Source organism: Haliotis rubra, unplaced genomic scaffold, assembly GCF_003918875.1.
Source record: "Haliotis rubra isolate DU_JTF1 unplaced genomic scaffold, ASM391887v1 Scf662, whole genome shotgun sequence".
NCBI classification, from domain to species: domain Eukaryota; kingdom Metazoa; phylum Mollusca; class Gastropoda; order Lepetellida; family Haliotidae; genus Haliotis; species Haliotis rubra.
Window position 1 is genome coordinate 332,439 of NW_025767371.1, and position 25,616 is coordinate 358,054.

At 41.0% G+C, this 25,616-nt stretch overlaps 2 protein-coding genes across 2 annotated transcripts; both read right to left on the reverse strand.

Annotated features, from left to right (window-relative positions):
* Positions 1-2,064: 2,064 nt before the first annotated feature.
* LOC124257500 (doublesex- and mab-3-related transcription factor 1-like) lies at positions 2,065-7,251 on the reverse strand. The gene is made up of 4 exons (XM_046691579.1): positions 6,810-7,251; positions 4,695-4,832; positions 4,031-4,072; positions 2,065-3,210 (listed from the first exon to the last, which is right to left on the reverse strand). Exons 1-4 carry the CDS (start codon positions 7,069-7,071, stop codon positions 2,711-2,713), a joined length of 942 nt encoding a protein of 313 aa, XP_046547535.1. The 5' UTR covers positions 7,072-7,251; the 3' UTR covers positions 2,065-2,710.
* Positions 7,252-13,734: 6,483 nt separating this feature from the next.
* On the reverse strand, positions 13,735-24,880 carry LOC124257489 (3'-5' ssDNA/RNA exonuclease TatD-like). Its single transcript, XM_046691563.1, has 7 exons — positions 24,363-24,880; positions 23,145-23,310; positions 22,498-22,748; positions 20,546-20,644; positions 19,804-19,955; positions 18,294-18,477; positions 13,735-14,972 (listed from the first exon to the last, which is right to left on the reverse strand). Exons 2-7 carry the CDS (start codon positions 23,264-23,266, stop codon positions 14,416-14,418), a joined length of 1,365 nt encoding a protein of 454 aa, XP_046547519.1. The 5' UTR covers positions 23,267-23,310; positions 24,363-24,880; the 3' UTR covers positions 13,735-14,415.
* Positions 24,881-25,616: the final 736 nt, after the last annotated feature.

The following is a 25,616-nucleotide window of genomic DNA, read 5'->3' on the forward strand; positions in this document are numbered from 1 at the left end:
AAAATCAACCCCAATAAAAAACACCAACATATGTATGTTTTGAATCCTATTTTGAGAGTTGTTAAATTGCTCCATATGAATGCGTGGTTCATGTAACAATATATTTTTTCTCATAATTTACATAGATTGTTACATACAGTTTTTTGTATATGGTAAGTACGAAAACAAAACAACATTCCACTTTTTGAAATGGTAACATATTTTACAAACACAATAAAACAACCTCAAATATAAATTTGGCAACAGTTTACTTGCACTATGATAGGAATAAGCAAAAAAACCAAGTTCAACAACGCCAGAAAGCATGGATACCATGACTACACCACCCATTCTCCCTAAAGTTTGGTAACTGTATGACGCCACCATATCAGTACCTGTTGTAAACAGCAGTCGCTCCTCATACTGGCAGACAAGTGTCGTATTCTCATTCCTCATGGACTGCCTGCACCAATTCCTGCAGATTTTGAACAGGTGGTCCTCGGCTCGAACTTGGCCTCCACGAAAGTCCCAGAGATGTTGGATGGGCCCCATCGGGACCCATCGGGACCCCTTCTGTAAATGGGCAATGAGGGCTCTAGAACGGCGAGGTCTTGCATTGCCATCTGTGATTACCGGACTACTTGTAAGGGGATGGTTGTCAAAATGTGGCACGACTGCGGTATCCAGAATTTCCTCTTGTAATGTAGATCGTTCAGTATCCCAGGTACTGTAATTAGTAGTTGTCTTACTAAACCCCAGACCATTACTAAGTCACTACCAAAGGGTTTAGCTTACATGGATTATCAAACCCCAGGCCATCACTGAGTCACTACCAAAGGGTTTGGCTACATGGATCAGTGAGTGAGTATGGTTTTACGCCGCTTTTAGCAATATTAGAACAATATCGGAGGGGGACACCAGAAATACATTGTACCCATGATATGGGGAATCGAACCCGGGGCTTGATGCTGGTGGAGAGTGGGACTCGCTCTCTCCAATGCCGGTGCAGTTTTTCGGCGTGAGTCATTGAATTGCGTCTTACATGCCTATAATCACAGTCTTTGGTCTTCATCGGTCTTTCAGTAACATCCATGTGGTTAATGGTTCGACCACAACATTGATTATAGATAAGCAAATGCTACGGTCAAAGGCGAGCATCACGTGCAATACGTGTACTCCTCATTGATTTCGTTGTTGATAAGCAATATTGGGCCACCTCAGCTGACAATAGCTCAGGGTATTGGTATATGCGGAATGCTGGTAAGTGAATTAGGGCTATTGCCAGAGATGTTAGTTTTTTGTCCATCGACTATCAGCCAACTGGCCAGACAACATCAGCAAACTTTTGACGTGAGGACTGCAGGAGTTTAGGTCATCCACGAGTGACCTATTGCTCGGGTTTTTGTTAAGTTTGGTGCTACGACTTTTTCTGTAAATATTAGTGAGTGAGTTCAGTTTTACGCCGCACTCAGCAATATTCCAGCTATACGGCGGCGGTCTATCAATAATCGAGACTGGACTAGACAATCCAGTGATTAACAGAATGAGCATCGATCTGCGCAGTTGTGAACCGATGACATGTGTCAACCAAGTCAGCAAGCCTGACCACCCGATCCTCGCCTCTTACGACAAGCATGGGTTACTAAAGATCAATATTCTAACCCGGATCTTCACGAGTTCTGTAAATAATAATGTAATGAAGGAATGTGTATTTTAAGAAACTACTTTGGACCTTGTAATTAATGTGTAATATGCAGCATGTCGGGTTTCTGCTCACCGTTCAACGCGGCCTTGACCAAGTCACTCACTCACTCACTAGGGCCGGTGGGGTAGCTTTGTGGTTAAAGCGTTCGCTCGTCACGCCGATGACCCGGCTTCGATTCCCCACATGGGTACAAGGTGTGAAGGCCATTTCTGGTGTCCCCCGCCGTGATATTGCTGGAATATTGCTGAAAGCAGCGTAAAACCCAATTCAATCACTGTTGCTAAAACCTCTCATAGACGAGGTTTCTGGTGGCTCAGCCAGGTTCAGTTATATACCACTGACACGTTTTCACAGTTAATTTATTGAAGACAATGGTGAAAATAACATTGAAAGCATATTGTTAATTCACAATCTTTAAACAGAATCAAACAATGTTAACAATATGTACAAAAGTTGCGCATATTTAGTTACATTGCATTCAATTAGAGTAATATACTTTGTCATGTCGGGTTGACCTGGACAAGCATGATGTCACACTGACATTTCATGCCCATCTTTTTGCTGATCACTTCTTTGATTAGAGAATTTGCAGGGAAACGAGTGGCGCCACGGAAATAGACATCCCCGTACGATGTTTACTCCTCATCTTCACTACGTCCGTGGCATCACTCGGTTGAGATTAGGTATTTTTAAAGAGCAGGCTAAATTAACGGGGAAAACAATGCAAAACCAATATAAAGAACAACTAAATTTGACTTCGCTGTGTCCAGTAGAACTGACTGAGATTCATATTTAATTAATATTGAGCAAACTTGGAAAAGCCTTTACAAATCTATCTGATATCAGTGTGAAACCAATTATTGGCACTCAATGCTCCATTATCACACACTTGAGACTCAAGTCTAAACAACTAAAACATCAAAAGAAAATAATCCTGAACAGTAGAGAGGAAATGACTCATTCTCGGTTATCCAGAGGATCCAGTGGATAAACAAGGCTAATGGCCTGGAACAGCCCTTAGTCGTTTCAACAGTCAATAAGTAGTGCTGTCTCCTCATCCGACGACATCCCGGTTGTGCTGCTGCTGTGGAAACTTACGGGCACGGGGGTGGTCTCTGGGGGCTGGTCGGCCTCCCCTTGTTCACCAACCCCACAATACTTGGCAAGACTTTTCTTGAACTCCCTGGAAGGCGCATCTGCTGGGGAGGTGCTGCCGCCAGAAAGCCCCATAGAGCTCATAAGCTGGTAGCTGTAGGGGTTGGTTGCTGACGGGGGTGGTGGAAGGAAGGGCGGGGTCTGCTGGAAGGGGGACTCGACAGCGTGATAGTTCTTGTAGGCAGCTGCTGCCGACGGGGTGGGTCTGGTGAAGGGGGGTAGGGTGCTGTACATTGGGGTGTAGGGGGATGCCTGGGGGTAGTAACTACTGGGATAGAACTCGCTGGGGAAGAATGGCTCGGTTTTAAACGTTCTTTGCGATCCCTGGCGAAGTCCCATTGCTGTGGAAGTCGTTGTCGATGATGTCGGACCTGCATAGGAGATAATGGAATCCGATATGTTCGTAAATACACTTTGACTTGCATTGTTGGTCAACACTGGAATTTACGCCCACTCATGAAAATGGTCTGCATTGTCACTAATTTGCCAGTTACCCTATAAAATAGTTCCCTCCTCTGTGTCATTATAGGGTGCTGTTCTGAGTTACCTCCTTTCTCGTGTCATGATCCTGATTCGATCCCAGAAAGATCAGACAGCACTAAGGGACCGTTCATATTTATGGGGGTGGGGTGGGGGTGGGGTTTGATGATGATTCGCCGTGATGGGGTTCACCAGTTTTGTTCTGGGGAGGTAGGGGTCATCAATTTTGTACACATGTTCCTTGGTAGGGGGTCATCAATTTTGTACATAACAGTATTTAAAAATTATGCTTTACAATATTGGAAGGGCGAGGGGTCATTGATTTTGTACATGACATGCAGGGGGGTCTCTTACTTTGTACATAAATTTTAGGGGGGTCATTCATATTGTACATGCTTCTCCATAAAAATCATCATCAACTCCACCCCCACTCCACCCCACCCCCCGCCATAAATTATGAACGGTCCCTAAACATACATTCGCTGGCTTGTTGGTATACTCTCAATGATAGCTGACACTTCCTGATAAAACTGAAACACTGTTCAAGCTAAGTTAAAACAAACTCTCATTCCGTATCACGCCTAGGGGTTCATGCCCACCCATTCAATTTTGTCACCTTCAACATGCACTTGTCAGTTGGTCCGCTCGAGTTTTTTGATGACATTTTGAAAATGTTTCTACTACAAACACTTGAAAGATACACTTGCTTACCTGGGTTTATTGGCCAATCCATTCCATCTCGGCTTGTCTCTTCTGAAAAATTAACACCTGAATGAAGTATTTTAAGAGTTATTATACGTAGATATTGCTGGTTGCCATACAATCAACGAAAGATAATACTGATAAATCACCCGCTTTAATGACGATTATCCCTGATATTTGAACAGGTATTTTGGGTATGTGATGTTCAAAATATTAGACTCGACAAGGGCAGTTGGCAGTGCATATGCACTGAACTCAAAGGCTGTACACAATTTCAAATTTGTGTAAGTCACGTATATAGGTACTTGTAAACATCGAATAGTATAGCTACGCATAATCGTGTTAGATTATAAGTGAACATCATCTTTCATCTATGAAACCCCGGGCCGGAAGGGTGGCCTAGTGGTTCAAGTGTTCGCTCTCTCCACCAGAAGGCCAGGTTTCGATGACTAACAAAACCCTTTTCTAGCGTACACTACCGCCATGGGGTACTTTTAAATTTAATGGGCTCAAGAAAGAGGACACTCGCCGCTTTGCATCTATTTCAAACTGATAAACCCGAAACAATAGGAAGTAAAGCATCCTAGGCTTTCTGATGTAAGGAGTACGACGTGAATAGTCCAGTTGTAGTTATCTCCCTTGACTGAGCCGTACACTTGAACATGTTTCTCACCTTTCTGAAGACGTATAATGGTCTGGCGTAGGTTGCCTGTTTCCACGAGGACGGCGTTGAGTCGACCGACGCTGATTTGGGGGAACTGTTGTCTCAGTGACTGGAGGTTTGTCCCGGCCAGCGAGCTGATGCCTCGGCCTGTAAGGCAGATACCGTATTTCCTGGATAACACCTTTTTCGATTAAACGTCGTTCAGTAATTATGCACGGTATTTTCCCGATTATTTTCTATTCGGTAGAGAATGAAAGACATACACGCCCTGGCGTTTACTGGTGAATACTAGCTTGGATACCACACTGTCCGTGGTATTTCAGGTTTGGAAGTTGTTCTCAGCGAGATCGGGTTCCTGTCTTCTGGCAAGGTTTTCCTTTTGACTTGTTTAGAAAGGTGAAGAGGTCACAGTTGTCTCCCCTTATGTAGTAGGTCAAGGACAGAGCAATCCGTATATGATGATGACAGGTCAATTATGAATCTTAACTTTTTAGAAATAAGGCTGGGGCGGATATATGAGACATCTTGTCGCAACAACCCAACGTTCTGGGGTCAAGACAGGAATCTCCGGCTGTGAAATCCCTTAACTTAACACTCTCTTCTTAAACACCCAGGTGATCCAAGACGTCAGCACCTGCTCGAGTACACTATACCCGTGTGACCTGGGCCTGACAGCACCTCCTCAGGTAAACTACACCTGTGTCTATACCCTGTCGGACAGCACCTACCCGTCAGCACATCCTCAGGTACACTATACCTGTCAGACAGCACCTACCCGTCAGAACAGTCTCTGGTACACTATACCTGTCTATATCTTGACAGACAGCACGTACCCTGGAGCACATCCGCAGGTACACAATACATGTCTATACCTTAATTGACAGACAGACAGACAGCACCATACCCGACTATCCCGTGTCTGAGAGCACCTACCCGTCAGCACCTCCTCTGGTACACTACACCTGTGTCTATACCCTGCCAGATAGCACCTACCCGTCAGCACATCCTTAAGTACACTATACCCGACTATCCCGTGGCTGAGAGCACCTACCCGTCAGCACCTCCTCTGGTACACTACACCTGTGTCTATACCCTGTCAGATAGCACCTACCCGTCAGCACCTCCCTAAGTACACTATACCCGACTATCCCGTGTCTGAGAGCACCTACCCGTCAACACCTCCTCTGGTACACTACACCTGTGTCTATACCCTGCCAGATAGCACCTACCCGTCAGCACATCCCTAAGTACACTATACCCGACTATCCCGTGTCTGAGAGCACCTACCCGTCAGCACCTCCTCTGGTAAACTACACCAGTGTCTATACCCTGTCAGATAGCGCCTACCCGTCAGCACCTCCCCTAAGTACACTATACCCGACTATCCCGACTATCCACGTGGTCTGAGCACCTACCCGTCAACATCTCCTCTGGTACACTACACCTGTGTCTATACCCTGTCAGATAGCACCTACCCGTCAGCACATCCTTAAGTACACTATACCCGACTATCCCGTGTCTGAGAGCACCTACCCGTCAGCACCTCGTCTGGTATACTACACCTGTGTCTATACCCTGTCAGATAGCACCTACCCGTCAGCACATCCTTAAGTACACTATACCCGACTATCCCGTGTCTGAGAGCACCTACCCGTCAGCACCTCCTCGGGTACACTACACCTGTGTCTATACTCTGTCAGACAGCACCTACCCGTCAGCACATCCTTAAGTACACTATACCCGACTATCCCGTGTCTGAGAGCACCTACCCGTCAGCACCTCGTCTGGTATACTACACCTGTGTCTATACCCTGTCAGATAGCACCTACCCGTCAGCACATCCTTAAGTACACTATACCCGACTATCCCGTGTCTGAGAGCACCTACCCGTCAGCACCTCCTCTGGTACACTACACCTGTGTCTATACTCTGTCAGACAGCACCTACCCGTCAGCACATCCTTAAGTACACTATACCCGACTATCCCGTGTCTGAGAGCACCTACCCGTCAGCACCTCGTCTGGTAATACTACACCTGTGTCTATACCCTGTCAGATAGCACCTACCCGTCAGCACATCCTTAAGTACACTATACCCGACTATCCCGTGTCTGAGAGCACCTACCCGTCAGCACCTCCTCGGGTACAGGTATCGATCGTCCCGCCTCCTCATCCTGCACCTGGCGACGACGGAGGGCGATCTGTTCCCGGGACACCTTCTGTCTCTGCGCACTCAGACAGCAGCTACTACAGCTACAGTTAGCGAACAGACAGAAGCGCTTGTGGCCCTTCAGGGGGCTGATGATGGCATGGTTCCGACATCGCGCGCAGGAACGTAGCTGTGTGTTTTTCTTCTTTTCTTTGGTAGTCGTAAAATTCTCGGCCATTTTGTACCTGTAATGTTTTATAATCACCTTCTTTGAGTTATGCACGGCACTTGAAAAGTGACAGACAAATTCCGTATTTACGGACTTGAAACTTATTATTTTCTTAATAATGATGGTGATGATGATGATAATAATAAATAATAATGAAATACCTTAGAAAATTGTTTTTTAATATTTTTCTTCGTATTCATAATTCATGATCACCCGGAATAATCCTGCATTTACCGACTGCAACTGACTGACGAGATAATCATATTTTATTATTTGATGTTCACAATAGAATACGACCCGTGAAGGTCCGGGTTAAAATTGGCAACCCATGTTTGTAGTAAGAGGCGAGTAACGGGATCGGGTGGTCAGGCTCGCTGACCTGGTGGACACATGTCATCGTATCCCAGTTGCGTAGATCGATGTTCATGCTGTTGATCACTGGATTGTTTAGTCCAGACTCGATTATTTCCAGACCGCCACCATGTAGCTTTACAAAACATGTCCCAAAGAGTGTTTCACATATCAGTAATTAATTAAGTCTAGATAAGCGATTTTGGCCATGAACATGTATGATCTATGATGTGGTTTGGAACCTTATCGGTGCCACATGTGTGCACAAGACAATTAAAAAAAATCTTGAAAATATATTTGGGTCATTTTAAAAATTGGTAGGATTTTCATTTCCTTATTACAGTAAAATTAAACTCCTGAAAATTGATTTAATTTTTATTCAAATAAAATCTCAAACACTTAATTATTCAAAAATACAAACATGCAGGCTCAAATTTACTAATTGGCCTTTAAATTGATACATAAGTAATTAATAGGGTGGGGGAAAGTTCGACCGTTGCCACTTCTTAATCAAAACAAGGATTTTGAAACATAATTCATAAAAATCTTTGAAACATGGCAGACACAGCTTTTACACCGGCTTAATCAAACTTGAAGGTAAAAACTATTATCATGAATCTTGAAAGTGATATTTTGTATCTTTCATTTATTTACCACAAAATAGTAGCATTTATCTAAAACATTCTTATGTATTTAGAAATTGTAACTTGTAACAAATGTGACATGTTTTCTCCCTTGCTGTGGTAACGGTTTGGACATTTGTTATATCAATATGAAACTTGTGAATGAATTTAGGGTTTTGAATAAAAACAAATGTAGCTTCTAAGGAACAGAAAAAAATCACCTGTCTAGATTCAAAATCACTTATAATCTAAAGAAGAGTGCCATTGGGGAACAAAAATTGAATGAATAGTAACGGTTGTGACATTATTGGTAACGGTCAGGACATCAGTGTAACAAACAAATGTTATCCCTTTAAAAAGTTGCAAAAGATTAAATTCTGAAAGGTACTGCAACAACTATGATACTGTACACATGGTCATGCTACACAGGCCACTGAATAGATGTCATTTTGGTGTTGATATTATGGTGCAATATTAGTCTCCACGAAATATACTTCTTTCATTCACTCGGATACCTTTAGATTTTGTTAATAGTGAGATGGTAGCACATACTTATCAAATACAAAGGTGTGGCCAACATATAAGCACCTAGCAATATTCAAAGTAAATGGTAGTCTTACATATCTCACAGTTAAAGTCAAAACAGTCTACATTTAAAATAATCTTTAAAGGTTGGAATACAATAAAGTTATTTTCCGTTACAACTTTTTGTCCTAACTTTTACCTTTAATTCATAAAAGATAGATCTTATAGAAAATAGAAACTTAACGTGATAAATTCGTTGTGGTTTTTATTATTTAAAGCAGATAGATAAGTAAATAGATATTTATAATCACACCATAGAACATATTCTTCAAAATTGAATTTATTAAAGATATGTCCAGACCGTTACTATTATTTGTTCAAACCGTTACTAGAGATGTGTTTTTTAGGCTACTACATCAAATCTCCTTTGAACAGTATAATTCCATGCTTAAAGGTCACATACAACGTAAAACACAACTTTGCAGACTCTGATACCTTTCGGTATGGACTTATCAAAACAAATCATCAAAAATGCAAATTCAACTTAGAAAGTTGAAAAATAACGCGATGAAAAAAACCGCACGAAATCGGAGTTCAAACGATTCACTAATTTTCTCCCCGACTTTTCGGGGAAAAACTGGTTACAACAGCTGGGCTGCGCTCATAGCATGTGCGCAATGAAATAGGTTCGCGCAACTTGGAAGCGGGCTGTCGGGTGAATACTCGGTGAAAGCTTTGGTGTGAGCTATTTTCCTAATGTTTTGTTGATATCTCACAGGCGCGAGCTTTTTTTATGTTATGACAGTAAATTAACTGTTTATATAATTTCATTTGTCTATTTCACCACACGTTCTTCTTACCGAGTCACTTTCTCAGTTCGATACTTAAAAGCAATGTCATTATTTAGCGTTGACACAATTTCTAACTGTGATATAGATATGTCGGTGTCACAGACAAAACTCAAGGTCTTGTTTTATTGACACATGTGTGTCTGCCTGCCTGTCTGCTAATGACAATATTCAATTCACAACTGCGATCACTGACCACATGCAATTTGAACTTAACACCAATCAGGCTATACACCATAAACAAAACGCATTGATTTATGGCCCGAGTTCGGTCGCTGTCACATTATGTAATTACACAGACAGGCGGGTGTGATACTTGAACACATGACATGTTATGTCGTCTGTGGATTGCAAAATGTTATACACAAAAAATGAGCATGCATTTACAAAACCCAACATCTCTATATATACACACACAATGAACCGTGAAGGCATCTGCAAATGAACCAGCCGTTACACTTGAGTGCACACCCACCCGCTCTGACTGGGTTCGGTATCCCGGCTGCTTCGTTTCTTGGGAAGTAAACCGAAGTACACAATATTGCACTTTTGATTTGCGATTGTACGCTTATAATTTTGTTTATATGTTTTTTCATAACCAGCAATGTATATTATATGTCATGAATAAGTGATAATTGTGTTTTACTTATGTTTGATTTTTTGGTTGCATGTGACCTTTAAACTATCTTAACTCTTAAAGGAATTATAAATTTGTTATATTTCAAATATTAATGAACAACTTTTTGAAATACAAACCATTTTGTCCTGACCGTTACAAGGAATGTCCAAACAGAGAGAGAGAGAGAGAGAGAGAGAGAGAGAGAGAGAGAGAGAGAGAGAGAGAGAGAGAGAGAGAGAGAGAGAGAGAGAGAGAGAGAGAGAGAGAGAGAGAGAGAGAGAGAGAGAGCGGGTTGAATCTCTTTATTTCATCTGCTGTCACATATGCACAGCGGCTAGCTCAAGCAGACACAGGAAGTAGAATAACAATCCAGCTCCAGGGTGAAATTATTGCAGGAATTCCATACACTTCAGCTGGTAACGGTCAGGACACAAAATCACAGGACCAGTATGTTCAAATTTGTAAAAAAACCCTTTTTAAGCTAAAACATAAATGCAGTTTGAGTATGCCTGTTCAATCCTAATTGGCATAATATGAATTAATTAGTTTATTAGCATTTTATATTTACATTATTTGTGAACATTGATATTAGGACCGTCACCTTCGGACGGAGCAAATCTGCCAGTTTTGACCCTAAAAATGTGGCTAAATATAAATTAAAATGACAAGACTAATGATATACCACATTTACTGACTAATGAACATCTAAATATGTTTTCTAGCACAAAACAATCCTTTTAAGTTAACAGAGTTTTTTTTATTTGGAACGAACAGAAAATACTACCAATTTTGAAAATTACTCATTTCTACCTGTTTACATCAAATTTAGTGGTATTAAGTGTTTGTTTTTAACAGTGTCATTAATGAACAGGGGAAAAGATCCAGCTTCTACATGGCTAATTCCGTTTCCTTGATAACTTTACGTAAAGTGTTGTTGAACCAAATTGGTTTGAGATTGCACCCAACGTCCCCTTTACATTCTCTCCATACTGACTGAATGTCAGTTGAAAATTCAAATTAAAACACAACTTTTAAATTGACAAACTAAAATCTTGGGAAGAGCACTCAGATACAAGACTCACACAGCACGAAAATGCTATCGTTGTGAGGAGTTCCGTCAACTGATGACGTCATATTCTAGGTCACAGTGACGTCAGCTGTTGCTTTTGGCAAGAAGTGGGCGCTGGTTCCCGGCTACTTTTGAGCGCGCCAACTTGCTTAGAAGTGGGCGAGAAGCAATCCCATAGTTAAGAAATCGCATTTTGGGGTGGGGACGTGAATAACTTTATCATACGCAACATTTGTCAACTCACATACGTTTAAACTTAGCTATGACAAAAATGTACCTTGTCCATTCCGCTAATCTACTTTAGATCATGATCGACCGACTAAACGCCAGTGTCGACTTTTCGTTCAATAACTAAATATTAAATCTGTTAACTTAAATAGCTGCAATTCATTGTTAGTTTTAAAAGATGGTGATGAAATCTGAATGATTCCATGAACATCTACGAATACATAGGTCAACATTCAATCATTGTCACTGAAGTTTCTGAACATTTTCAAACTGGCCGTAGATAGACTGTAATGGCTGTCGCCTCCACATCTGCCCTAGATAAATATACAGATCCCGTACCTTCCTGCCTACTACGGACTGAGCTCTACATCGATGATCGTATTACTGGCCACACAAGCCTATTATTTATTTGTCTTCAGAAAGACAATTCGGAATGTAATTCACAATTTCGCAATTTTTACCAATCGACAGACAAGCCAATCGACACCCATCAAGATCCTACATAGATCTATATTCACATATGAAATTCCGACCAACATGCCTGAATTTATTCACATGTGCTTTTATTAGCAGATATTTTCAAGCTGACACTGAGAACATGTCGATTTCATAGGCACTGTTACATATCAAATGCTAATACGCGACACACAATAAATGAAATGAACTACAAAGTTGTCAATATCACTGCCTACCTCACTTGCGACCAAAACTCTAAAGGCGGGCACCTTGTAGTACAATGTTGATACCATTTCTTTAAAAGGGGGTCACGGTTATCAATCAAAACGAAATACTTTCATGCAACGGACAATATGCAGAATGTACGTGGTCCTATATATAAATGATAATATTTTAAATGAGCGAAGTAGTAGTTTTTCACACATTTTATACCAATTAAAAATGATTTGGCGAGTTAGACATGACGCACATGCCCATGAACTCTTCCCCCAGTGGACTCTTCCAAATAACTAAACTCGTCAAGAAAGAAATAGACAACACTGTGGTGGAGCCATTGTAATTTGTGCCAATGAGTATATAGATCAACAATATTCAGCCATACACACTTTCAAATATAACAGAATCATGTTTAAATAATACAATGTAATATGGAGGATAACTTAATCCACTAAACTTGTAATTTTACAATAAAAAATGTTATTTAATCATTTGTTTAACGCCGCTTTCGTCAATATTCCAGCTATACGAAGGCTGTCAGGTGGAAGTACCGGACAATCCAGCGATGGATCACGGGCTGCCAATGAAATGCTAGAACCCGACCTTTCGAACACTGGAGCATGTCAGCGGTTCAGGAGCTTTTTTCACATTCTGGAAAATATAATTATGAAAACAATATAGAAAAATGGAGCCGAAAATGAACGCAGAGTCGATTATTTACAGACTGCCTTCATGAATATGTAGGTGGAACATTGCTGAGTGCAGCAACAACAACTATTGCATTGGTGCTATGTATTTGTCAGATATCTCTGATGATGTGTCATTCACATAACTGTAAGAAGTTAAGTATCTATTTCAGTTAAGATATTTCAAAGTGACAACAGTCCCCCGCCGTGATATATAGTGCTGAAATAATGCTAAATGCGACGTAAAACTAAACTGACTCCCTCACTCATTCACTCACTACGTGGTCCGTGTGCTGGTAGATGGTGTCATGTCTGTGTCGGCATGGTGAAGTATAGAAATATATACAGTAGAACACGGATATAACGAACTCCAAGAGACCAAGAAATTTAGTTCGCTATATCCGTTGTTCGTTATTCACATTTGACCGCCATCTTGGATTGTAGAGATGGAGACATTCACAGACATTACCTATATCATGTTGATAAATATGAACTGTATTTTTATAATAAAATTGAAATAATACAACTACAACTTAAATAAATTTATTTTTTTAATGAAAATGCAAGCTTACATTTATAATGTCCAGATAAATCACGAAAGAAGCAAAAACTGTAGCGATTTTTTTCCATTTGTGACATGTCATAACATGCCCGTGCCTTTTTGTTTTATGTTTTATATATTTATATTGTATGTCAAAATTGGACATCGGTTGTTGAATGTGCATGGTTTGCAAATACGTTTCAGTTCATTAAAAGTAACAGCTACAGATATACTAAGCTGATTTATGTATCTGTATGAGAGCTGAATTGGGACAAGCGTTGAAACAGACATGGAACAACATTCCCCCAAGCTTCTTCAATCGCTTAGTGTCGTCTATGCGTCGTCGTTGCCAAGCCTGCATCAACGCCAATGGTGGACACGCACGATACTGAATTTGTGAACTGACTCTTGATACCTCATCTCTTCAAGGGCTTGTCACGATGCCAAGTGTCAAGTGTTACATATTTCGATGATATCCTGTTAAATGGTGATTAAGGAAAACACCTCAAATCATGTTCTTATCTGTTTGCATTAAGTATAACATCAAATAATGCACATATACTTTATTTCACTGGTATATATAATTATATATATGCGGGCATTTACACATTTTGTTTACAAAACCAAACACAAGGGCAATCAACTCTTTTCATATAAGTCATTCCTGAGAATTTTTCATGAGGTATTTTCATTTCCATGAAACATCCATGGTTCAACTGTGAGAAATGGGTGGTGGGGTATCCCAGTGGTAAAGTGTTCGCTATATGATGTTGAAGGCTCGGTCTGATTCCCAACAAGGGTACAATTTGAGAAGCCCATTTCTGGCCTCCCCCTGTTGTGATATTGCTGGAATATTGCTAAAGGAGGCATAAAACCCAACTCACTCACTCACTCAACTGTGATAATGGTCTGCATGTACCAACAATAGTTCAACTGTGACAATGGTTTGTATGTACCAACTATAGTTCAACTGTGACAATGGTCTGTATGTACCAACTATAGTTCAACTGTCGCAGTGGTAGAATAGTTTGTATGTACAAACAATGGATCAGCTGTCACAACTGTGAAACACCCCACCCACCCACCCCTCTCTCACACACACACACACACACACACGCACACACATACATCAACCTGAGTGATGAATCTGAGAGACTTTACACAGCAGGAATGAACTGTATAGGTATTTACTCATTCAATGACAGAATCCAGTTTCCAAACATACTGGAATGTTAACAAGATGGTGACCATGAGAATACCAAGGATGAATGTAAGTCCTGGGAATACATACTTCTTCCTCTTGTCTGGCTGGAGGTCAACAACCTCAGAGGTCACTTCCTGCACCTCACTACATGTTCCTTCAGAACTTTCTACCATCTTCCCGTCAGACTTTTCAGAAAATCTATAAAATGTATATGCATTTTGTCTGACCATGTCTGCAAGCTGTTGTGGAGTCCGCTGAACTCTACCTGATGCCAACTCCAAGATGGTGTGTACACTGAAAGGCTCGTTCCGCTTACAACAGTACTTCATTGTCAACTTTGAGTTGTCCTCCAACAAGTTTGAACAATCAACTTTGAACATTGCTCGACGGTAAGATATTGATGAACCAGGGTAGTTGCTGATGAAGTCTGGGAACTTTCCAGGAGCCTCGCTGGCCAGGAGTAGCCGCGTTGTCTCTATGTCATGTGATACACTGCTCAGCCAATCTCTTGGACATTCCGTATATGGGAGTTTCCAGGCATTACCTTGAAAGAGAAGATATTAGACCCTCTTAATGAAACATTCATACAAAACATCTTTCTGAAGAAAAAGCAGAATAATATTGTCCTTATGGACAGGACTGACTGACTGACTGAGTTTAGTTTACGCCGCTTTTAGCAATATTCCAGCCATATCACGGCGGCTTATGGACAGGATTCACAAAGTGGCCTCTGTATGCCAACACCTTAAAAAGGTAGAAGTGTGTTTGATAGCTTATGCTTAAAGGTCACATGCAATGTAAAACACAACTTTGGGGATTCTGATACATTTCGGTATGGACTTGCAAAGTTGAAAAATAATGTGATGAACACACGCACGCACGCACGCACACACACAGACACACACAATATATCGAAGTTCAAACGATTCAATAAAAACTCTTTTCAACAGCTGTGCTGCGCTGCACTGCGCTCATGGCGCATGCGCAGTGAATAGGTTCACAGCTTGCAGCGGGGATTCCCGGATTATAAGGTCGTGAGCAGGGGTAGTCTAATCTTGGTTGTGTACAAAAACAACAAGTTGTAAATAATTTACTTGTTACATAAAAGAACCTTGTTAAGGATCTAGATCTACTCAGCTATGTGTCAATGAGGATGAGAATAAGGTGTCTTATCTGTCAATGAGATGTGTTACCTGTCAATGAGATGTGTTACCAGTCAAAGAGATGTGTTACCTATCAAGGAGATGCGTTATATGTCAATGAGATGCGTTATATGTCAATGAGATGTGTTACCTGTCAATGAGATGTGTTACCTGTCAAAGAGATGTGTTACCTGTCGATGAGATGTGTTACCTGTCAATGAGATGTGTTACCTGTCAATTGAGATGTGTTACCTGTCACAGAGATGTGTTACCTGCCAAAGAGAAGTGTTACCTGTCAATGAGATGTGTTACCTGTCAATGAGATGTGTTACCTGTCAATTAGATGTGTTACCTGTCAAAGAGATGTGTTACCTGTTAATGAGATGTGTTAGCTGTCAATGAGATGTGTTACCTGTCAATGAGATCTGTAACCTGTCAATGAGATGTGTTACCTGTCACAGAGATGTGTTACCTGCCAAAAAGAAGTGTTACCTGTCAAAGGGATGTGTTACCTGTCAATGAGATGTGTAACCTGTCAAGGAGATGTGTTACCTGTCAATGAGATGTGTTACCTATCAAGGAGATGTGTTACCTGTCAGTGAGATGTGTTACCTGTCAATGAGATCTGTTACCTGTCAATTGAGATGTGTTACCTGTCTATGAGATGTGTTACCTGTCAAAGAGATGTTTTACCTGTTGATGAGATGTGTTACCTGTCAATGAGATGTGTTACCTGTCAAAGACATGTGTTACCTGTCAATGAGATGTGTAACCTGTCAAGCAGATGTGTTACCAGTCAAAGAGATGTGTTACCTATCAAGGAGATGCGTTATATGTCAATGAGATGCGTTATATGTCAATGAGATGTGTTACCTGTCAATGAGATGTGTTACCTGTCAAAGAGATGTGTTACCTGTCGATGAGATGTGTTACCTGTCAATGAGATGTGTTACCTGTCAATTGAGATGTGTTACCTGTCACAGAGATGTGTTACCTGCCAAAGAGAAGTGTTACCTGTCAATGAGATGTGTTACCTGTCAATGAGATGTGTTACCTGTCAATTAGATGTGTTACCTGTCAAAGAGATGTGTTACCTGTTAATGAGATGTGTTAGCTGTCAATGAGATGTGTTACCTGTCAATGAGATCTGTAACCTGTCAATGAGATGTGTTACCTGTCACAGAGATGTGTTACCTGCCAAAAAGAAGTGTTACCTGTCAAAGGGATGTGTTACCTGTCAATGAGATGTGTAACCTGTCAAGGAGATGTGTTACCTGTCAATGAGATGTGTTACCTATCAAGGAGATGTGTTACCTGTCAGTGAGATGTGCTACCTGTCAATGAGATCTGTTACCTGTCAATTGAGATGTGTTACCTGTCTATGAGATGTGTTACCTGTCAAAGAGATGTTTTACCTGTTGATGAGATGTGTTACCTGTCAATGAGATGTGTTACCTGTCAAAGACATGTGTTACCTGTCAAAGAGATGTGTTACCTGTCAATGAGATGTGTTACCTGTCTATGAGATGTGTTACCTGTCAAAGAGATGTGTTTCCTGTCGATGAGATGTGTTACCTGTCAATGACATGTGTTACCTGTCAAAGACATGTGTTACCTGTCAAAGAGATGTGTTACCTGTCAATGAGATGTGTTACCTGTCAAAGAGATGTGTTACCTGTCAATGAGATGTGTTACCTGTCAATGAGATGTGTTACCTGTCAATGAGATGTGTTACCTGTCAAAGAGATGTGTTACCTGTCAAAGAGATGTTACCTGTTAAGGATATGTGTTACCTGTCAATGAGATGTGGTACCTGCCAAAGAGATGTTACCTGTCAAAGAGATGTGTTACCTGTTAATGAGATCTGTTACCTGTCAATGAGATGTGTTACCTGTCAATGAGATGTGTTACCTGTCAAAGAGATGTTACCTGTGAAGGAGATGTGTTACCTATCAATGAGATGTGTTAGCTGTCAAAGAGATGTGTTACCTGTCAAAGAGATGTGTTACCTGTCAATGAGATGTGTTACCTGCCAAGGAGATATGTTACCTGTCAATTGAGATGTGTTACCTGTCAATGTGGTATGTTACCTGTCAATGAGATGTGTTACCTGTCAAAGAGATGTGTTACCTGTCAATGAGATGTGTTACCTGTCAATGAGATGTGTTACCTGCCAATGAGATGTGTTGCCTGTCAATGAGATGTGTTACCTGTCAAAGAGATATGTTACCTGTCAAGAGACATGTTACCTGTCAAGGATATGTGTTACCTGTCAATGAGATGTGTTACCTGTCAAAGAGATGTGTTACCTGTCAATGAGATGTGTTACCTGCCAATGAGATGTGTTACATGTCAAAGACATATGTTACCTGTCAAAGAGAAGTGTTACCTGTCAATGAGATGTGTTACCTGCCAATGAGATGTGTTACCTGTCAATGAGATGTGTTACCTGTCAATGAGATGTGTTACCTGCCAAAGAGATGTTACCTGTCAAAGAGATGTGTTACTTGTCAATGAGATCTGTTACCTGTCAATGAGATGTGTTACCTGTCAGTGAGATGTGTTACCTGTCAACGGGATGTGTTACCTGCCAATGAGATGTGTTACCTGTCAAAGAGATGTAACCTGTCAATGAGATGTGTTACCTATCAATGAGATGTGTTACCAGTCAATGAGATGTGTTACCTGTCAAAGAGATGTGTTACCTGCCAAAGATTTGTTACCTGTCAAGGAGATGTAGAATCCCATATCGCAGAATGCCTTCAAGTCTGTCGTTGTCTGCCTGTCTCCGCTAATACAAACTGGCGGTAGTTTGTCCTTGAACTCTGAGAGGATCCTCTGTGTTGTCTCCAGCTTACTCGTGTCACACAACACCAGGGGTATGTCCATGTCACATGCCAGTTTCACCTGTCAAAATGTCACACACTACCTCAGCTGTGACACATTACATCACCTGTCACACAACACTTCATCACCTGTCACACAACACTGCATCACCTGTCACACAACACTACATCACCTGTCACACAACACCTGTCACACACAACTACATCACTTGCCACACAACACTACACAACACTTCATGATCTGTCACACAACACTACATCACACAACACTTCACCACCTGTCACACAACACTACATCACCTGTCACACAACACTACATCACACAACACTTCAAGACCTGTCACAAAACACTTCATGACCTGTCACACAACACTACATCACACAACACTAGATCACCTGTCACACAACACTACATCACCTGTCACACAACACCTGTCACACACAACTACATCACTTGCCACACAACACTTCATGATCTGTCACACAACACTACATCACACAACACTTCACCACCTGTCACACAACACTACATCACCTGTCACACAACACTACATCACACAACACTTCATGACCTGTCACAAAACACTTCATCACCTGTCACAGAACACTACATCACACAACACTACATCAACTGTCACACAACACTTCACCACCTGTTACACAACACTTCATCACCTGTCACACAACACTACATCACCTGTCACACAACACTACATCAAATGTCACAGAACACTACATCACCTGTCACACAACACTGCATCATCTGTCACACAACACTACATCACCTGTCACACAACACTTCATCACCTGTCACAGAACACTACATCACCTGTCACAGAACACTACATCACCTGTGACACAACACCACAGCAACTGTCACACAACACTACATCACCTGTCACACAACACTACATCAACTGTCACACAACACTACATCATCTGTCACACAACACTACATCAACTGTCACACAACACTATATCACCTGTCACACAACACTACATCACCTGTCACAAAACACTACATCACACAACACTACACCAACTGTCACACAACACTACATCACCTGTCACACAACACTACATCACCTGTCACAACACTACATCACCTGTCACACAACACCTGTCACACACAACTACATCACTTGCCACACAACACTTCATGATGTCACACAACACTACATCACACAACACTTCACCATCTATCACAAAACACTACATCACCTGTCACACAACACTTCATCACACAACACTACATCACCTGTCACACAACACTACATCACACAACATTTCACCATCTGTCACACAACACTACATCACCTGTCACACAACACTACACTACATGTCACACAGCTCACACTATTCTCACCACATAACCTAACTGTCTTACCTGGGCTCTGAACATCTCCCTCCGAGAGTCTGTATAATTCCTCTCCAGCCCGATCTCACCCAGGGCCACACACTGAGGGTGAGATAGGAGGTCACGCAGTTGCTGTACAGTTGTCTCCCCTTTCCATGAACTTTCTTGAGTGGGGTGGATGCCTTGTAAGCATTTACAAACATATCATGAGAGTTATGATCACAGAATCAACCGTCCCTCCAAATCAACCACTTTTTCTCAAACTAAAACTGGCTGTAGATTTCTTTCAGTCTGATTTTCTAAGATGTATATATAGTTTTGTTTAAATTTCCCATGTATACACAAACATCAAAGTAACTGAAAAAAATAATTATGATAACTTTGATCAGTTTTCTAAAATGAATGAAACACACATTCATCTTCCTTCAACACAATAGAATATATCGAAAGTTCTACACAAAATCTGGCATGACTTTCAATTGAAGTTTTCAATTTGTTTACACTGACAGCTTCTTCTGTCTGGCAATTTGAGAGATGTTTATTCAGCCCAACATGCAGTTTGAGTATATTGTAGAGCATGGTCAAACGTTGAAAAATAATTTCCATAAACCAGCTGTTATCCTGAGAATAGCCTACGAAGTATCTACAGTTTTGTCATTTCAAATTGATCATTGATTTATGTTCTGATTGAATTGCAATATTGTCATCAGAATATTCCCGATTCCTGTTCAGGGCCTAAGGTGAATGCAGTGTGGCCCTTGACAACACCCACCAGCGGTGAAGTAGATGATCCCAGGGAAGCTGTCGGCCAGGGCCTTAGCCTTCATGGCCTGTCTCACCGTCAGTGTCTTCACCACAACCTTCTCTACACCTGGAACACAACGTCCATCTTGTCAAAACATGAGATTACGATAGAGTTGACAACAAAGTACTATCTTCGATGAAGCAGTCAAGAAAGTCACTCTTTGATGGAGGAGACAAGATAGTGACTCTTTGATGGAGGAGACAAGAAAGTGACTCTTTGATGGAGGAGACAAGAAAGTGACTCTTTGATGGAGGAGACAAGAAAGTGACTCTTTGATGGGGGGAGATAAGAAATTGACTCTCTTTGATGGAGAGACAAGAAAGTGACTCTTTGATGGAGGAGACAAGAAAGTGACTCTTTGATGGAGGAGACAAGAAAGTCACTCTTTGATGGAGGAGACAAGATAGTGACTCTTTGATGGAGGAGACAAGAAAGTGACTCTTTGATGGAGGAGACAAGAAAGTGACTCTTTGATGGAGGAGACAAGAAAGTGACTCTTTGATGGGGGAGATAAGAAAGTGACTCTCTTTGATGGAGAGACAAGAAAGTGACTATTTTTGATGGAGGAGACAAGAAAGTGACTGTCTTTGATGGAGGAGATAAGAAAGTGACTCTCTTTGATAGAGAGACAAGAAAGTGACTATCTTTGATTGAGAAGATAAGAAAGCGACTGTCTTTGATTGAGTGACAACAAAGTGACTCTTTGATGGAGGAGACAAGAAAGTGACTGTCTTTGATGGAGGAGACAAGAAAGTTACTCTTTAATGGAGGAGATAAAAAGTGACATAAATGGACTTCACACTTTGTAACCATGTGGGGAATCAAACCTGGGTCTTCGGCGTGACGAGCAAACGCTTTAACCACTAGGCAACCCCACCGCCCCCATTCAGAAAGAGAGTTGATGAAGAGCATTAAGATAACAAAGCCGTCTCAAAAGAAAATAGAAGTTACAGTAAGAATTGTAAACATTGTGCAGTTCAAACAGTATAAGGATTTGTATTTTCCGACTGAACCACCTAACATCTGATATAGAAACTGATATACTGGGCGCTGTGGGAGAGCTTGCTAAGGCGCCAGGCTAGTGATCCAGCGAGGTTGAGGTGTCGGGATCCAGCCCATCCATGACCGGGTGTAAAAACCTTAGAGTCAACTTTGTGTGCAGACTCTTTCAGTGTTGTCACAACCCCTAGTGTACAGTACACAACCCTGGGCACTTAAAAGAACCCACGAATCCGTTGGTATTTGACCAGATGGTGGCCACATGAATATGTGCAAACACCTAATTGTGGGTACAGCAACATGCAGTGAACTTGGACAAAGTACTGTGACTATGTGTCCCAGTCCACCCAGCTGTGAATGGGTACCTCGTTAGGATGAGAAAGCCACAATAACTCGGTGCGCCTAGTGGCTGCAAGAGTTGTATACTCCCCAGGGAGTTGAGTTTGATAATCCGATGTGCCGTTGAGATTGACATCCAATGATCGAGGGAAAAAATACCAGCGCCTTGAGCATGCACTAGTGCGTGGATATGTGCGCTATATAAATATCCTGTAATAATAAATATAATAATAATATATACAGAGGTCATGACAAGAGTATGTTTCAACATGGATTATGCTATATAAATATCCTGTAATAATAAATATAATAATAATATATACAGAGGTCATGACAAGAGTATGTTTCAAGATGGATTATTTACTGTATGAAGAATAAGCACACTGTATTCAGTGGTACTAGATCTATAACATGAATAAACATTGTGCTTAGGGAGACTGTATTAGGAATATACATTGTATTTAGTGAGCCCTACATATTATTATGTGATTATTGGGGCTTACAATTGTACCTGGATAAATCTTAAATCCAAAGTGTCAGTATGTTTTTACTGTGGTGTCAATGATATTTAACATACATACCAGATAGGAAAGCTCGTTTGATGACTTCGTTGACATCCTTCTTTGCAGTGAAACCAGGATCAACAAGATAAGCTCCTGCATCTATCATGTGATACATTAACTCTGTTCTCTCTTTTGACATTGAAACCACAGACTCAACACATTCGGAAAGACAAAACACTGTCCCTTCCTCATTTTTTCTCCATTTTGATGTGACACGTTTCTGCATATTCTCGGGCTTTTTGACTGAAAGCTCCTTTCCTTTGAGTAACCTGAAGAAAATAGATACCGTACAACAAGTTGAGTATGTGAGTATGTCATGTGAGTGAATGGGCGAGAGTGTCTGTTCATTGTCTTGACCGTGTCTTAAAGCCCCATTCATGTGCATTTTCCTGTTTCTGGGTATTCATGTTTTGGTAATTGGATGGAGAAAAAGCTAATTGTTTTTGGTTCTGCAAAAAGTTATCTGAATATGTTGGCAGGTAAACAGTTCCACTTGTCTTCAGTGTAGTAATTGAACAATTATTCACATTTTTTGCGGTAAATACAAACAAGGAAAATACTTTTATTCAGATATTTCCTCCCACCTGACATTATGTTGCTGACTTTGTAAACTATTTAAAACAAATTTAAAACAGAAAGTTGGACGTGCTTCAACATTCCCTTACATGCCATCCATCTGTAACACCTCTTTTGTGAGGGTCTTGGGCACCACCACCTCTGCACACTCCTTGGACTTGCCATGCTTGTCCACATGTATGTACACCTGGATGCTGGGATCTAGGCACATGTACTCCTTGAGGTACAGGGGGCTCACAGACTTGTCAACATTCACTGAAGTCAGTAGAAATAGTCCAATACAGTCATTGTACAAGGATTAATCAGTAATACAGAATTATGTTATAATTACTTTGATTTTCTGTTTAAGGCAGCCTCTGACTCTGTGATGGGATTTTTTCCAAGTCATCTGACACAGGGCGATGTCCACCTGACTAATAAGGTCAATTTGGTCAACAGGCTGAGACCATAACAATGTCATGTGGTATAACTCTGACCAACTTCAGATGTACTGATGCAAATGGTTTGATTGTCATTCTGGAAGTTGTCAATAATGACCCAAAAACTTTATGGATTACAACTTCTTGCTTATTGCATTATGTTTAAGAGTGACATTTCAGTGTAGTTACTAAAACTGTTATCACTCTTAGAGGTGAGGTGAGGTGAGGTGAGGTGAGGTGAGGTGAGGAGATATGGGGTTTAACGTCGTGCTTGAGAATATTTCACTCATATGACGACGTGCATGTGTGTGTATGTGTTTGTGCGGCTGCATGTACTAGCCCAGACTGAAAAGCTGGTTTTATAGTGCTAGCCCACTGAGATACCATGCCGCAGTGAAGCATGAATACCCCACTCAGACACTCCAAGCCGACCAGTCCTTGTTGTACCCATTAATGCCGAGCGCCAGGCAGGGACCAACAAGTACCATATTTTAACGTCTTTTGGTATGACACGGCCGGGGATCGAACCCGTGACCTTCCGCTCTCCGGGCGGACGCTTTAACCACTACACCACGGAGGCGGTCTTTGAGCAATAAACAAGAAGTTGGCATTCATAAAGTTGTACGCTTCATTATACTGATACAGTTTACACACTACCGGCCTTTATACATAGTACAGATGTCAGGTACCTGATAAATAGCTGGTATACAATGGAGAATGAACTTTCAAATCTTATTGTATATTTTAATTTGTATCGTAAATGGAAATTTTACACAAATGCCTTCTTTTAAGAGATGTCATGCTGACATCACAGGAGAATGTATACAGATAGACATGTTGATTAAATCTGAATGACTCCAAAACAACTACTTAACTGCAATAACTTACGGACATAAAACTTCTGGTAAGTGCTGAAAATGTCCTCTAAGCTGTTGAGGATCTGGGCCCGTTGGTTATGGTGTCCGTCATGACGAGATGAAACAGTCTGATGAGGAGAGCAGCCTTCTTTGTCAGCAGCCTTTGATGTTAGAGTGAATCATCTTGGCAGGCAGTCTCAGTATAATATTGTTTGTTAGTTGTGAAATATCAGCGATTTACCTCACTTCCGCATTCTGGCTCCAGCCGACCCGACAGTTAACTAAGAAAATTACGCATAAAAATCAAAATAAACAAACCCTAAGTTAAAGATAATTCAGCTGATAAGTTTTATGCAGTTTCTATACCGTGTCACGTCACAAAACATTTCAAATATCCAAGGTAGTAACGGTGTCTAGGATGGGAGCATTTGTTGTGAGAGAAGCCAAGGGTAGATAACTCTAAATATTCTCCACACTTTACGTCGCTTCTTCAGTAAATACGCTCGTTTGTTTGCGGCCGGTGTTTTTGTCAGCTTCATTTAGTAGAAATTGTTTGTCATTGTTGTGAATGTGAAATTCATACTCTTCGATCAGTTCCATATCAACATCTTGTGTCACAAGAATATTAGGTTCTTGTGGACCCGTAATCAATCCACGTATTGCACAATGTATTCGAAATCAGAACAGTGCATGCAGGCCATCGATATATGAAAAGATTAAAGACAGTCTCAATTGTTTCAGGAGATGGTGGATAACGAAGAAGTCTCGTCCAAATTAGACCAAAACTCAAAAGGCGGTATTGTTGTAGTACAAGTTGATGCAGTTTCATTCAATGAATATGTATAATGTACACGCCCTGTATATAAATAGAGTATCTCACCCAAGTGTCTTCTGATATCAATTATATCAACACGAGTTGATAAAGTTACAAATATCCGAGGCTTGCCGAGGATATTTTTACTTTATCAACGAGTGTTGATATATTTGATATCAGAAGACACGAGGGTGAGATTCTATTTATCATCCAAAATCACTCTTCATTAATTTTCAATGAAAGATGTACATCTCTGAACATGGTACTGCCATTAGACTTGCATCGCAACGATGTCATAGCATTGTGACGTCATCAAGTACATGACGTCATAGCATTGTCAGGCATTGTACAAAATCTACTGTCAAAACGATATCTCCTAGGAGATATCGTTTGATCTCACACAAGCGATATCTCCTGTGGAACACAGTTTTGGATGATAAATGATAATCTTCTAAAATGACATAATAAGAG

Excerpts from the sequence above, each read along its gene's own strand:
- LOC124257500 (XM_046691579.1), bottom strand. The coding sequence starts at position 7,071 with ATGGCCGAGAATTTTACGACTACCAAAGAAAAGAAGAAAAACACACAG. Across the intron at positions 4,073-4,694 it reads CATTATACGTCTTCAGAAAG|AAGAGACAAGCCGAGATGGA; the intron begins GTGAGAAACATG and ends TTAATTTTTCAG. Across the intron at positions 3,211-4,030 it reads GGATTGGCCAATAAACCCAG|GTCCGACATCATCGACAACG; the intron begins GTAAGCAAGTGT and ends TCTCCTATGCAG.
- LOC124257489 (XM_046691563.1), bottom strand. The coding sequence starts at position 23,266 with ATGTGCCTAGATCCCAGCATCCAGGTGTACATACATGTGGACAAGCAT. Across the intron at positions 18,478-19,803 it reads GGGAGATGTTCAGAGCCCAG|GTGAAACTGGCATGTGACAT; the intron begins GTAAGACAGTTA and ends ACATTTTGACAG. Across the intron at positions 14,973-18,293 it reads ATTCTACATCTCCTTGACAG|GTAATGCCTGGAAACTCCCA; the intron begins GTAACAAATCTT and ends TTCTCTTTCAAG.